This window comes from Polyodon spathula, chromosome 22 (genome assembly GCF_017654505.1).
Source record: "Polyodon spathula isolate WHYD16114869_AA chromosome 22, ASM1765450v1, whole genome shotgun sequence".
Lineage (NCBI taxonomy): Eukaryota > Metazoa > Chordata > Actinopteri > Acipenseriformes > Polyodontidae > Polyodon > Polyodon spathula.
In genome coordinates, this window is record NC_054555.1 from 22,590,310 (window position 1) to 22,606,408 (window position 16,099).

General features: G+C 39.2%; 1 protein-coding gene across 6 annotated transcripts in view; it reads right to left on the minus strand.

Annotated features, from left to right (window-relative positions):
- Positions 1-16,099, minus strand: part of LOC121297086 (oxysterol-binding protein 2-like) — a 102,309-nt gene that overhangs the window by 27,259 nt on the left and 58,951 nt on the right. For all 6 annotated transcript variants that reach the window (XM_041223104.1, XM_041223102.1, XM_041223103.1 and 3 more), the window contains 2 exons: positions 10,325-10,520; positions 4,654-4,771 (listed from right to left, as the gene is read on the minus strand). In XM_041223104.1, coding sequence (XP_041079038.1) covers positions 4,654-4,771; positions 10,325-10,520 — 314 coding nt within the window. The remainder of the gene's footprint in view (positions 1-4,653; positions 4,772-10,324; positions 10,521-16,099) is intronic.

Sequence of the window (16,099 nt, forward strand, 5' to 3'; positions counted from 1 at the left end):
TATATTTGCTATTTTTTTTTCTTCATCTACGATTTTGCCATTTGTATCTCTTAAACATTTAATCTCCTCTTTGAATGTTTGCTTGCTGTTGTAATATTGGAAAAACATTTTGGAATTGGTTTTAGCTCCCTTAGCAATGTTCATTTCTATTTCTCTCTTGGCCTTTCTAACTTCCTTTTTGACTTGCGTTTGCAGTTCTGTGTACTCTTTCTGCATACTTTCTTTTTGGTCCTTTTTTAATGCTCTGTAAAGTGCCTTTTTTCGCTGAATATTTTTTTTTAATTGATCTATTAAACCATTTTGGCAATTTAGTTTTACATTTAGATTTGTCTACTTTAGGGATATAATTGTTTTGCGCCTCTAGTACTACATTTTTGAAGAACAACCATCCTTTTTCTGTGGGTGTTTTCTCTATTTTACTCCAATCTACTTCTGTTAGTCTCTGTTTCATACCTTCATAGTTTGCTTTTCTAAAATTGTAAACCTTAGCTTTAGTCATTACTTTTGGGGATTTAAAAAACACTTCAAATGAGACCATGTTGTGGTCTGAGTTTGCCAGTGGTTGTCTGACCTCTGTTTTAGTTATTCTATCTTCGTTATTTGAAAAGACTAAATCAAGGCATGCCTCCCCTCTAGTCGGTGCCTTGACAAATTGTGTTAGGAAGCAGTCATTTGTCATTTCCACCATTTCTATTTCATCCTTCACGCTACCCACCGGGTTTTCCCATTTTATTTGGGGGAAGTTGAAATCCCCCATTAGTATGGCTTCTCCTTTGATACACGCATTTCTAATGTCATTGTATAACAGATTACTGTGCTCACCATCTGAATCTGGCGGTCTATAGCATGCTCCTATTATTATGCCCTTTGAATTTTTGTCCGTTATTCTGACCCATATTGATTCGGTTTTATTTTCTTTGTCCAGGTTTAACACCTGGGCTTCAAGACTGTTTCTTATGTATAGCGCTACCCCTCCTCCTCTTCTGACCTGCCTGTCTTTCCTATACAGTGTATACCCACAAATATTATATTCGTCCCCATCACTCTCAGACAACCACGTTTCTGTAACACCTATCACATCATAGTTACCTGTTAGTGCAGTAGCTTCAAGTTCTAGAATTTTGTTTCTGATACTTCTAGCATTTAGATAAATACATTTAATGGTTGTCTTACCTGAGTTGTTGTTCTTGTTTTGATGAGGTCTCCCTTCTGTTTTTTTGTTGATAATAACTGTCATAACATTATAATAACTGTTGCTTTGACTAGAGATTGTGTAGACTATCTTTTATATTTTACAACATGAACTCACAGGTTATTCTTTATGATTATTTGAAATACCCATATTCCGAATAGTTGTGTGCTGTCTATGTAGTGACTGTGAAAGTTCCAGCAGTGTTACGATTAAAGGCAGGTGTTTAGCCTGTGGGGAGAGAAGCTGTACTGAAGTGAAGAGCAAGGCAATTGACAGAGCTTGCTGTCACCATCAGTTCTCCTGCTTCTATTTATAACCATTGCTTTAAGGCCCTACAGACAGAGAAACCTGGAACAATACAGAACAGATCCTAATAAAGTGGCCTTCTACATCAACCACGTGAAACACAGAATGAGCTCAGAAAAACCCAAATCAGTGAAAGAGACATAGCGCTACTTCTTATGCGTTACCTTGATCATTACCCTAAATGATTAGTTTACCTAATGCATTAGTAACTTAGAAATAACAGTCAAGGACGCTTCCAGAAGTCATTCTGAATGTGCTGTTAATGATATAATTATTCAGGATGCTTTATGAACACTTGTCTCTGGCTATTCACTTGTAATGATGTGCTGGATAATGCACTTTGCTGCATCTGTCTCTCCAGAACAACTTGCACCGTTTATACAGCCCCCCACTGCGTTTTGCTTAATCCAGTGTCAAATTTCCTTATGATATAAGGTCACTGAGCATAAATAACACAGGCAGAGAAACTGATTTTAACATCCCATGGGAAAGTTAGAAAAATATCCTTTGGGAAATACCATTATAACCCCAGTCTAAGACCTTTAAAAAACCTTTTGCATCAATTGGAAACACAGGGGATTTAGAACAGTATTGAAGAGTAGCTTCAGAATGTCCTTGTAATTTATTTGTTATATGACTCTGACTGCTTCTGGGTGCTTTTGCTCCAGTACAGAGTGCATCGTGTCTCTTGGCTCTGAACTTGCTTTGAGCTTGCCTGGAGAATCATAACTCGCTGCCACTGCACAGCCTTCCTCAGTCCATTTGAGCCATGTGGCAATGTGACCTTTCAACTCTGCTGGCCCCAGCTAATTAAGAGACATAAAGTGGACTTTAACCATCAATAGCTATAAACACACAACCATAAGCTACACAGAAATACTACAAATAAACTTAGACAAACATTTCAACATGTATTTACCCATGTCTTGGTGAGAAGATGAAAAGGTTTACTTTATTTGATCAACCTAAATCTATACTAATTGAGCTAATGAAATCTTCCTTTTGCTATGTACAGGTTTCAGTTTTCATATGATGTTTTAAAAAATACAGTATCTAGTACTATACTAGATTAAAGAAAGCTGTCTGCAAGCTTTACTGCCAGGGAGACTTGCACTTCCTAACTCAGTGAAATGATCCACAATCCTTCAACATCAAGCTTGCTATCAATAACATGACATGCTTTGCAGTCAGTAACATGCCTCAATTGTGCAGACACTGCTGAGGTGATCTAAAAACAGTAACAGACTACCTGAAAATAAGGCAGGCAACTGAGTGCTTTCTTTAACCATGTCTGGTACCATGTAATGAAATACATGTTTGCTATAACACATGCTTCTTTTAAAACTGCACATGAGAGTGTGGAAGTTATGAGCACTAAAATTGCCTTTAACAACTGTAACAGCTCATCCTGGTTTCACAGGACTCACCTGCAGGGGCAGCGAAACAGATGCAAGGTGTAAAACAGATGTTTAGTTAATTGCACTTTTTTCTCATCCATAATTGTATCTCATCTGTCTTGCAGTCAATTGAACTCCTTAATACCTTCACAGAGTCACAGAAAAAGAATCAACTGGTGCACAAATAATCTGCGAGAGGCAAGAGCACATCTCTGGGCCTGTGCTGCATGTTAATGAGGCAGCACTAAAACCAAATGTGACAGCATCTGCCGTTGGATCCATCACATGCTTCAATTTGATTGGACTAATAGGTTGTTAAACAGCTTCTTTATAGATTGCCATCTGGCAGCTTTTAGCCCCAGTAATATAGGCTAACCCATTGTAGCATAGCATATATTGCAATATATTTAAACTACAAGGAGTATCAGGTTTTTTTTAACAGAAAAAGAGCCGTTTCCATTCCGAGACTTTAGCTGAATCAGCTCGTAGACAGGTTGCTGTCACTGTGATCCTCTGTTACTGTTTGCTTATCAAAAAACTCCTGTCACTCTGCAATCTCTTTGCAAGCTTTCAGGTATTCTTGCACTGCCTTGGTAGTTTCACCAGCTATGTGCACGTTCAAACAGCTTAGTTATAGCGTAAGTCTTCACAAACTTTTATACATTTCATGCACATCCATTCATTTCATAGGTTCCAAATGTGCAGTTTTGAAAGAAAGACATGTTTTTGCAAAGTGCATTTCTATTTTAAAAAATGGTATATGGTACTACAACAGTTTAAAGAAATGCTGTTTGCAAGTCATGCTTTCAGACAGTATTGCACTTCCTGAGTCATTCCACCTGAAAGGTGAAATGGTCTTCACCCCTTCACTGGCTTCTAACAAATCAACTGCTTCCCTATTGACTGACAGGCTTTCACCCCGTAACATGTTTTGACCCAGAAGACACTGCTGGGGTGACATGAACCACGAAGTAAAGTCGTACCAAACTTCCTAGGGGGCAGTACCAGATGTCTGTTTTAAAATTAAAATAAATGTCTGTAAACATATGTTTTTTTTTTTAAACTGCACATAACTAATGGAAGTGCAAAATGGGTAAGATTTATAAAAATATTTTGTTAGCTAAGAATTATTACAGTATTTCAGGAGAGTGAAACTGGCCCCACCCTAATGCCTTCTTTACTGTCACTGACTAACCAGCTTTAGCCATGGATTGCCCCTGAAGGCACAGCTGGAAGTTTCAAACAATGAACCCTCCGAAAAGAACAGTGCAAACATCACTCGTCAGTAGTAATTGTGAGCTACGTGAGAGGAGAGGGGCGTTCTTTCCTTCTTTCTTTTCAGAAATGAAGACAAGCTGCTAACTACAACAATGGTTCGAGGGAACCAGCGCTTCTCACATTTCCAATACAAAAATATTCAGATTTGGAGCAGGTGACCTGTACAGGTGGCACTTACTGTAACTCAGGTTTGACAAAGTGCTTCTCACACTTGAAATTGGAATTTAAAACATGTGTAATCCCCGACGTGTAGTCCAATATGCTTCATAAATATCATGATTAAAAAAATGACTCCCTTTTCATAAATACTTTCTTTAAAGTGATTTTCAAGACACTAAACAACTTAACTTTGGAACTCTGAGGTCAGTGTTGTGGATTAACACATTACTCATAGCGCACTATTGTAATCTGATTCCACTGATTGTGGTCCAGCATATGTGGCTAGTTTCCTAGGTTAGCCCTCTCTTCCATTTCCCGTACCTGTGCTGTTTGTGGTCCGCTGCTACTGTGATAAAGGCTGGCGCATCCTCCATGGCATCAAAATACTCAGTCTCTTCATCTTCGTCACTCGCTTCCCCTTTCAAAGGTCGCACACACTCTGCACAGGAAACAACACACTGGTAGAGAGACTGGGCCATGCCACTTTCAAACTGCACAGGAAACAACATGCTCTGTTAGAAACACAAGGTCTAAAAGATTGATAATTGCCTACATCATTAAAAAATAATGGAAGTTGTTTCAACGTGAATGGAACTCATCTATTACCACGTTCATGTACTGAATCTACCGTACGATACTTGCTTTGTTTATTTGTTCAGCCCTCGTGCCATCTTGTTATGTGTTTATTGTTCTTTCTTTCAACTCTCAAATCAGAACATCCCTTCACAGCATCACACATTAACTGCTCCATGCCTATTCTGGAAGAGAACCTACCGAATAAAATACAGCCATTCCACAGATTTTCCACACTATGCACATCCATTCACTATATGGGTCTCAAACGTGTAGCTTGAAAGAAATTTATGTTTAAGCAAACATGTGCTTCATTTTAAAACATGATATCTGGAACTACACTTGGTTAAAGAAATTTCTGCTGAGGCGAAATGACTCATAGAGTGCGGTGCGATTTCCTGGAAGGAAAGGCAAGCAAACTGAGACCTTTCTTTTACCACGTCAGCCTTAAAATGAAAAACACATGTTTGCGATGTTATATTTCTTTCGAAATGCACATTTGAGACCAATGCAGTCAGCAGAATTGCATGACAGGGTAAGAATTAGGAAAGTATTTATTTCATGAGCTAAAACCACTTTGCAATTTGTAATGACCCTTTAGTCTGCCAGTAAATCTATAGTTCTCAGTACCTTTATGAACAGTACTTTCTTTTCTGTATATTAATTGTAAGTAATACCTACCTGGGAGCCAAAAGTAAGTCCTAATAAAGTGACCGGGCAGTGTATAGCCTTATGGAGACCCACCTCCCGGGATTCCGGATATTACAAAATATATTTCAATATATTGCAAAATATGTTCAAATCCATTTCTAAATGTCAATTTACTAAGTGATGTGTGTGTGAGTGGTATGTACAGTGAAGCAGAGTAACTCTGAATATTACTGCATTGCATGGTATGTAGGTGAGGCTTCTATTTTTAACTCATAAAGCAGTCCTCTACAACATATTCACTCCCGGTCAATGACCGCTCCCCCAGTTACTGTTCTTCTCTGTCTGCTGATGAAGAATGCCTTCATTTGCACTTTCACTTCACTCCTTAGGACTGCCAAGAAAGACACACACAGATCTGCAGTGTTGCCACATTCACATCATCTGTATAGCTATTCAGCCCAGTCACCACAATACCATTTAACCCTTCAGTGCCTCGATTCTATAACTGTGATCACCCTCCACAGTGTCTTTCCTGCCTTCAATGTGAACACTCAGTTATAAGATATACAACAGTACTAAAAAAAAAAAAGAGATTGCATTACAACTTATTTTTAAAAAACAGGGCCGTGAGGTTGACCTATAGCACAGAAACTTTTCAAACTGCCCTACAATCCAATTGCATACTGGTGTACTGTTTGTGTGTTTTCAATGTTGTTTGTTTAATATCATAACTAAGTCTGGATATACCGTAGGTCCAGACCTGCTAGTTCAATATTCAACACAATATAAATCAAGCAATCTTGACAGTTAATTGATAGTCACTGTCAAAAGGGTTGCTTTGCTCCAGTCTGCTCAAAACAGGCGAGTCTCGCTGATATAACCAAAGTTCATTAAGGCATGCAAATAAAGTTTTGTTCATTCTGAATTCCTGCAAAAATAAGTGTGGGATGTGTATGTGGCCATTCCCCAAATTGGTTAACTGCTTGCCAGCCTTTGTTCTGGTGCTCATTTAGTTCATAGAGAGAAGCTGTGCTCTCTGTCATATACTGAGATAGCCTTAGCGTGGGTGCATCTTTATGTTGTATTTGTTTGTTTAACTAGAAGCACAGTAAGCTCTGAACTGCAGTCGTCCGCCTGTCTCTGCTCTTCCCACTGTCAGCCAGCCTTGACTGCAACACTACCCTACTGCACTTACTGTATTGAACAAGCCTGCTAAATTCAGGTCTGCATAACAATACAAAAGAGAGATGGACCATGTGGCGCTTTCACAGAGTGTCCGACAAATATTCCAGCATGCTATTCCCTAGCCCTAATATAGACTACATGAGTTCTAATACTCTTTCAGACTAGAGGCTGGTGTGAAAAGCTTCATCATTTGCTCTCTGAACTAAATAGTTTTATCTGCTCCAGAGACAAAGACTGCAGATTCTAGTGCCCCCAGAGACAGCACTGTGATGTGTCGACAGTGGCTTCCATAGTCCCCAGGTTTTATTTACAGCTACCCAAACCAGTAACTACAGAATGATAGCTAGCAGTACCATGGAAAGGTATATCTTCAATAGTAAAATTATTGCTTTAAATTTATTTATTTATTTATTTTCTATCTCCAATCATATGAGTGATCCTTTCAACAATTAACACAGACCTATGGAAAAGAAACAGTATTTGAGTAAAGTGCTCTCACCTGGGTCCAGGCGCTGTTCTTCAGTTACAGTTACCTGCCATAGACTAAATCAGCCAAAGTGCAGAATCAGTGATGTCTAGTGATCTGTCACTTTAGATCAAGTTTTTGCTGGCAATAGATGGTGCTCACACTGGTTGATCTAGTCTGCATTACATATGGCAGGCAACTGGAATTGAAGAGCAGCTCCTGAAGTCATAGTGAAGGTGCTTTAACACTTCTTCATGGGTACCTGAGCTATCTACATTGGAGATAAATTTTGACTGAACTGGTGGGTAACAGAAAGGAGGTTCCAGTCCATTAACAGCTTCTATACTTAGAGCTCTACACAGGGAGGACTGTGAGTCATTCTGACCTGAGCGATACAATCAACAGCAGACCAGGCAGAGGAGCAACTTGAACTGATTGCAGACAGCTAAATAACTGGCTGAATCGTACCTGGTGTGCGCTTCCTTTTGTTACATTATAGAATGTGCAGTTTGGAAACAAACACACGTTATAGTGAAGGTACTCCATTTCGGTTCATTTTGTATACAATTTCCTGGAATTTATCAATGTTTATTAAATGGGTGCAAATCTGTGAAAATAATGTTTTTAATTAATGTTTTTTCTGGGTAAATATCATGGCAGTAATATTTGGGACAGTCGGCTTCTAATCCTTGTTCATGTAAACCGCATAAAGCTGGTGAAGTTTGACAGGAAAGGAGGTGTTCAATGAGTAGGAACAATTTCACCTTCCATGAGAAATGACCATGCAAGTGTAGCACTATCCAAAAGCATGGCTTACAGAGAGACCCTCATAGTACCAGATATTGTGTTTTAAAATGAACATGTTTACTATAGCATGTGTTTCTTTCAAAACTGCACACCTGTGAGCAATATAGGGAATGGAAGTGCCCAACAATTAACATTAATGACATTATTCTGTAAGATACACTTTTCAGTGTCTTATATGGAAGCTGGCAGTTATTTTTCTAGACATCTTTAACTGGCAGACACTGACAATTAACAAAGATTAACAAGCTTGACGTGTTCAAGCTGTTCCTTGTAGTTCCGGTTTTCAATTTATTTCTAATTCTCCACAGCCGATCACTCATGTGAAACCCACAGTGATATACAACAAGGCTGTGTGGAAAGCGTACTGCAAAATAAGATTCATAGATTGCTCCTCCCCTCCCCCTCCAAAGGACACAGGGGAAAATAACCTTGAGAAAAGCAGCTGGGCATTTTGAATCCAGGTCATGCTAATACACTGGGGACTGAGAGGATGGCAGAGCTAACAGACCATGTTTTAAATATAATTCCATGGCCTCTGCTGCACTGCCTGTCTGCCTGCCTGCATTTGAGAGTTCAGCTGAGAAGAGGAGAGGAAAATCTGCGGATTGGTGTGCTCTGGACTGTCACCAAGGAGAGTTTACACCGACCAAACGTTTAGTAAAATCACTCAAATTTATGATTTCGAACAACTAAATGAATCCTGTTTTTAGCTACTTTAGTTTAAAGGGGCTTTCAGCTGTTTCTCAAAGTTGTCCAGTGTCTCTGTTTTGGGTACAGACTATATATAGAGGTATACTCTGCGACAAACTACAGTATAATATTCCAGAAGGATTCTGAGAAGGAGAAGCAAGCTGGTCACGACTCAATAGGAGCTGAAAATGTGAGTCTGTAGTAAAATAAGAAAAACAAATACATATGGGTCAGCTACAATACAATCCATATACTCAATGATGCACCATGTAGTGATCCCTTAAATACATGGGCTGTATTGTAGTTTGTGAGTGTATATCAGGCTTCTGATATCCTAGTGAGGGAGACGGCTGTCTCCAGGTACCTTTGCTTATAGACTTCTGACTTTCCTTCTTTAAGACTCCTGGATGTAAAAAAAACAGTTCTGTTTGTACTTCCAAACAGTCTGACCTCAGACTGTGCTGTGAACTAATGTGATGTTTGTTTATCCAATGCACTGTGTCATGTTGGGATTTGCAATCCCAGTGGAAGTGAATGGCAGAAAGATTGTACTTAGTGACAGACCCAGCTGTGAACAACATTATACAACACGCACCAAGGGGGTGCTGTGCTGTCTTCTAGAACAGATGGTAATTTCTATCCTCTGCTAATCTACTGGGATTCAAGATGTTGCCATGGTTACCAGAGGCCTTCACACTGGTGCTGCTAACAACACTGATCCTAATAATATTTTAAAATACTTATATTTTGCAGGTGTCAACCAGCAGAAAAAACACAACAATAATAAAGGAACTCCCATATATCTGTTCTTTAAAACTACTTCCAGTTTTTTGTTGTTGTTGGAAATGCCTCTTAAGAACTTTACAGTTTTAGGATTTCATTTATAACCTGACCTCCTATTTAGTGCAAGTAGGAGCGCAGTGTGCCTATTTGCTTCACAGAGTACTGCAGAGAAAGCAGGTTTAAAAGGAGGTGGTGTGGGTAGTTGATTCTAAAACTACAATTTAAAAACATAAGAACATTTGACTCAGTGTCATAAATCAGCCTTTACTGTTTTGAGCTTGTCTGGAGAATTCTAAGTGCTGGCACTGACCAGCCTTCCTCATTACAAAATCATGTCACTATATGACCTTTAAACTCAATTCCACACATTTTCCATGCCATGTAAATCCAGTCACTAAACAGGTCCCAATATATAGTTCTGAAGGAAATCTATGTTTTAATGAACATGTATTTTCATTTTAAAAACACGGTATCTGGAACTACGCTAGCTTTGCTTTAAGACAGTCTTGATCATTTCACCAATTGTTCCCAACCCTTCAGTTCTTATATTTCCAGTTAAAAACCAGCCAGCTGCTTCCCCTAATGCCATACATGCTTTGCAGCCAATGAGAAGCTTGACCCCCGCGGTGAAATGACCTAGGGTGTGCAATCAAACCGAGAATTACTGTCAACCTAGTGTAGCAGCAGATGTGATGTTTAATAATGTTTGCAATATCATTTCGTTCTTTCAAACATTTGAGACGTATGAAAGAACTGTATCAGCTACCACCACTGTGAGTCAGCCTGTGCAGTGCATTAGAAAGCCAGGTGGTGGTGTTGTCCCCGAGTATCACTCACCTGTGGCAGTGTTGGAGATGGCTGGGGTGTTGGTCAGAGCAGGCGCTTGCCTGCAGGCTCGCTCCAGGCTGTTGTGCTGCTTTGCTAGTTGCTCGATGGTCTCCTCCAGACGGATCCTCTGCTCACGCTCATACTGCAACGCTCGCTGCCATTTCCGACTGTGGGTCTCTGCTAGCTCCAGGAAATCACGGCATGCCTGCAACACACACGGCACAGCACTTCACTGCACCAGCAACACTTTCTTGAGAACTTCCAGTGAGGAATGTTCAAGTCAGGGCGAGCTATGCACAATATTGGTAGCATGATTCATTTATTTATTTGACACAAATTCTCTAGTCGTAATACTTGGTTTTTAAGAGTGTCATAGAGACAATTGAACTTGGTTATAGTACTAATCCTTTAACACACAGTACATACACAAGGCCCTAGGTCAGTATTTACCGATTTGCACCTAAAATATGGCCCACTGAAGCATGTGAAAATACTGATTTACACCATGAAAATCCATGGATTTAAATTTGGTTGCTATATTTATGCAAATAAAAAATACATGTTTAACACACTGAACTCAATACAATGATACAGTTTAAATTCATCAGCTTTACATGGTTTGCATTCACCAAGAACAGAAGCCGGTGAACTGGGAACTTAATTATTTTCACAGATTTTTTTTCTTCTTCTAATAAGCAGTAAAACATTCCCAGGAAATTGTATATAAAATATTATCCAACAATAATCAGTAATGACAACTAAGAGAGTATGAAGCTGTATCTTAAAACTCAGTAGAGTGTCTACAGATTTAACATCATCAGGCAAGGCATTTCATAAACTGGGGGTCAGAGATGCAAAAGAACGAGGACCAAAATCTGTTTTTAAAATGAGGGACAGGGGCAACTCAGTCTTAAGTCACATTTCAATTCATTCAGCCCTGGTGTTAATCAATTAAACCCTCGCCAAACTTAGAAATCCAAAGGACAAATTGAACCATTTATTTTTAAAACAGTGAATTAAAAATTGCATATTCCCAACCCAGACATGAACCCTGCTATACCCTGTGGAAGCCCAGGACGCTACCTTCTGTGTCATTCGGGGGGGGGGGGGGGGTTCAGCAATATTGAAACCTCTCAGTGACTTTATGTTTGAGAGCAGATACCTCTGGAGTTGTGGGTGTTTCCAGGAGCTGCCTTTACTAGATCAATCAATAACCTGATGATACTACAGTTTAAACACCAGCAACCCATATTACCGTGTGTCTATATCCTAGCAAGCTTTGAGGCAAATAAAGACAGCGTTTCATGAATCCTGTTTGCATGTCGCATTGTGCCTGCTTTAATGGCAAAGCAAATGGGATGGAAACAATGCATTCTGCATCTTGCACTGTATTTACACTCACCCATATAACAGACTATTAAACCCCTTGAACTAATAGAAACATATGTATATAGCTTAAAATGAATAACACCTGCCATAACATTGTCAATAGGGTGTGGAGCCACTGTAGACAGCCAGGACGACACTGATTTGTGTGTCTAAGTTGTTCCAGAGGCATACAGTGACATACAGTGCGACAACTCCCTAACGATTACTGAAGTATGTATATATATATATATATATATATATATATATATATATATATATATATATATATATATATATATATATATATATATATTTGCGCTGTATTGGTAAAATAAGTTAAAGTATGTTTCAGTATGTTGAAAAATATATTCAGTGCAAAAGAAGCTTACCTAAAAAATATCGACACGTATATACAGATACAGGGAGATGCCGCTTTTATATATAACTGAATAGAGTGCTTGTCATGGATGTCATTTGCACAACTAATCAGTCACATGAGGACTAATTTACGCAAAAGTGTGTGCTACAGATGGCAGGTATTTCATTTCATTTCCTATTCTGTATTCCGACATCCGCCTCATATTGCCGTCTTTGAAATACTTTGCTTTCCACTACAGCTGCTACCATTCATACAATGTGCATTACACATTAATACAGGCTAGTTTTAGCTCTGGTTTTCTGTTTTTCTTCCACTAATCCCAAAGAGATCCTTATCAACACAAATCAATGTTCAGCGTTTAAGAAGCCAGACAAAGAACCCTACATCAGCCGTTTAAATCTTAGGAAATTTCCCTGTCTGCTCGTTTAAAACCAGCTCAGCACTAATTTAGGATTCATTAAGGCTTTTTCTGATGACCTCAGAAAAAACTGCTGCCTGCTGCATAGCACTAACCATCTGGGTGATAATATTATTCATGGCATTCAGGAAAGAGTCATAACGCGCACAACAGCCAAAGTACCTCAGCTACCCGAAAACACTATTCATCAATGTGTATAGGGACACAATACTATTCATCAATGTGTATAGGGACACAATACTATTCATCAATGTGTATAGGGACACAATACTTCCATGTGGCTTGGTACAAGAAACAATCACAACTTCAGTTACAGAAGGAAATGATTCTTTAAGCACCGGGCTATGACCCTACTGTGTCCCTCAATCATGTTCACTTTGACACTGCAGCACACGTCCTTATGTTTTAACCGCATTATTCAACAGTAACCCTCTGTGCACTCTGTTTCGGGTGCAGTGTTGTTTTATTTACAAGAGTAGAGACACAAGCTTCCTCTCCACTCGAAAACTGCTTGAAAAAATGTTCGAGACAAATGAGTATTCCTGGTAACCAACTAGAACGGACTGTGGCATCTGCCATTGCCATGTTCATACTGCAGCATCTGCTCTGCGACTTGCTAAAGATGGCAGACCTGCCTTGGTTGAACTGATTCACTAGAAAATCAATTGGAACCTAATGGTGCAACTACACAATTATAACATGAGATGTACGGCAGCACTTCTTGAATGAGCTGGGCACAGCCACGCTGTTTTACGGTATACATGAACAATGAGTGTAGATGGGGTAATGGAAGCCAGGCAGTTTGAATTTGTAACTCAGCTAGTGTCTTCACTTAACAACAAAACACACACACACACATCATTAATAGATACTTTTGTGCTGCAGCGTTTTAAATGGCTGAATAGGAAGAAGCAACTAACACCTTTTTTTTGTTTGTTTTTTTAACCAGCATAGAGGCATAAACTATACTTTCAAGACCACAGAGGTCCTTTCATCAGGTAAAAGTGGATTTGGATAGAATTGCCTTTGCAACCTCAGGTGTAGCAGATTGACTTGAAAAAGCCTCTGCTAACTAGAAATTCATGTTTTTGGACCTGGACAACTGGTGGGGATTGCACAAATAACAGTGGTGTAGCACATACTCTGAATTATTGATTTAGGATTGATTAGGAGCTGTATAAGCAGCTGCATCTCCCTGCTGCAGTCACAACCTGACAGACTGTGGGACAATGGTGGATGCTTTGTTGGCAGGTGCTTCCGTGGGCCATTCTGGAAAACAAACTGCACTACGGTAATCATTGAGAATGGTCTCCAGAACAATTTAAACACCTTGCAGGCCTGGCAGCCCACACTCTACAAAACAGACTGATCTGATGTGCAATTCCTACGCACAGGTATTAAAGTACGTAAGATGTATACATTTTCATAACCATGGACTGCATGACTCAAAGTGTCCCCTTTTCTGAGAAAAACTTTTCACATGAAGTATGAACAAAAAAGCATGTGACCAGTTTCCTAAGCATCAAGGTTTAAATTTAAAAATCATCACTTCCTTATGACACAATCTGCTGTTAACAAAAACAATGCGACTGAGCAAGGAAGCAGACCTGCCCACAGGGCTTCTAAAGGTCAGTACAGGTTCTAGTTCCAGGAGACTAGGTTTCAGGCCACTGCATGGTAGAAACTTGGTGTTTGATACAGCAAAGTTGTCTCCTGGAACCCGGTTTCAAGCCACTGTTCCTGAAAAAGTGGCTTTGTGTTCCCTCAGCTTTATGTTTTTGTTCTGCTAATATCTGAAAATTAAATTCATCCTAAAGTATTGTATGTACTGATGCCAATTTCTTAATTATTACTATAATTTTTTTTAATATAGTGTGCCCAATTATCACGGGGCATCTGGCCAGTAGGGGCCACTGTAATGTGGAGAGGTGCTGATATTGCCTCCTTAACCCGTGGGAGTGCCAGAGCCAATGCATCACTCAATATGGAATCCCTGGGGAAAAACAGCAACTTGGCATAGCCAGGATGCAAACCTGTGCTCCTCTGACTGTACGACTCACCCTGCACACCCTGCTGGCCTTACCTTTGCAGCTGTTCTTGTGCTAAAGTGGTTGTAGCTAATAATTTGAAAAATCATACCTATTGTGCATTTCCATTCATTACAGGATTAAAATGTGCAGTTTTGAAAAAATATAGCAAATCTAGTAAATAGTTATAAAACTATCCCCACCCTTTAAAGGCATTCTTTCCTAACCAACCAGATGCTTCCCCTATTGACTGAAATGCTTTGAAAGAAACTGCTGAGTAATAGTGTGATACCACAATTCATGTTTGATAATGTTTGCAATTTGTACAGAACCGTACTTTTGGACGTAAGTAGCTAATGGAAGTGCTCAGCAGGTAAGATACATACAATGATTCTGTCAGCTAAAATCTAAGGGTATTCCACCCCTGCATATCTATAATATGGAGTGTAAGGACTTCAGGAACTTGAAGGAGTTAGTCATATATTGCTGTGTGGTAATTCACAGTATATAAAGCTGTCTGCATTTTTTAGTGCTAATCCCCTTACTGCCTCAAAACTAATATTTGCTGTAATGAAAAAATAAGCTAATCCAGCATTCATTTTGTACAAGTGCTTTGCTACATTCATAATGCCATGGAAAATTCAAATTTCTCATAAAATCTGCAGACAGGTTTACAGCTGCCTTTTCTTATATGCCAAGCAGGGTGCCATTGTTTCTTGCAATCCCCATAAAATACTGATTTGTAACAGGAGACCAACTTCAAAAGTTCTGTGCCTATGCCCCTAATTAATACCCAGTGGTAACCACATGGAGTCAAGCAGTCCTGGTTATATGAGGCCAGCTGTTGATGATCCAGGAAAGCTATGGCTCTCACATATAACTTTAAAGTAACTGTAGCGAACACAATAGTTACATAAAATTTCTCCACCATGCACATCTATTTTATAGGTCTCAAAAGTGCAGTTTTGAAAGAAACATCTGTTATAGCACTCTTTTTTTATTTTATTTTTTTCATTTCAAAACACAGCAGCTGGTACTACACTAGGTTAAAAAAAACTGTTTGGAAGCCATGCTTTTGACTGTCTTGTACTTCTTATTTGTCCTGGAGAGTGAGCTTGTCCCCTTCCCTTCACTGACTTCTTTCCTGTCAATAACCAATCAGCTGCTTCCCCTATTGACTGACATGCTTCTAGGCAGTAACATGCTTTGGCCCAGAAGACAATGCTGAGGTGAAATGACCTAGGGAGTACAAGTGCAAACAGATAACCGAATAATAAAGCAGAGAAAGTGAGCTTCCTTTAACCTCTGCGGTCCCAGATATCATGCTTTCAAATGGAAATGTGTGCTATAACATGTTTCTTTTAAAACTGCACATTTAACGCTGATGAAAGTGGAAAAAATGACTATAATTTAAGAGAATTATTACTTTAAGGTATAACTTAAAAGAAACTAAAAGTTTTGCCTAGTACACTGAACACTAGCTGAAACCCTTTTTTACTTGGTTTCTTATTAGTTCTACCTCAGAATTCTGATTGAGCCTCAGGTTAAAGGACTGTTGTGACAGATTGTGACAAATATTCTGATTAGCTGTG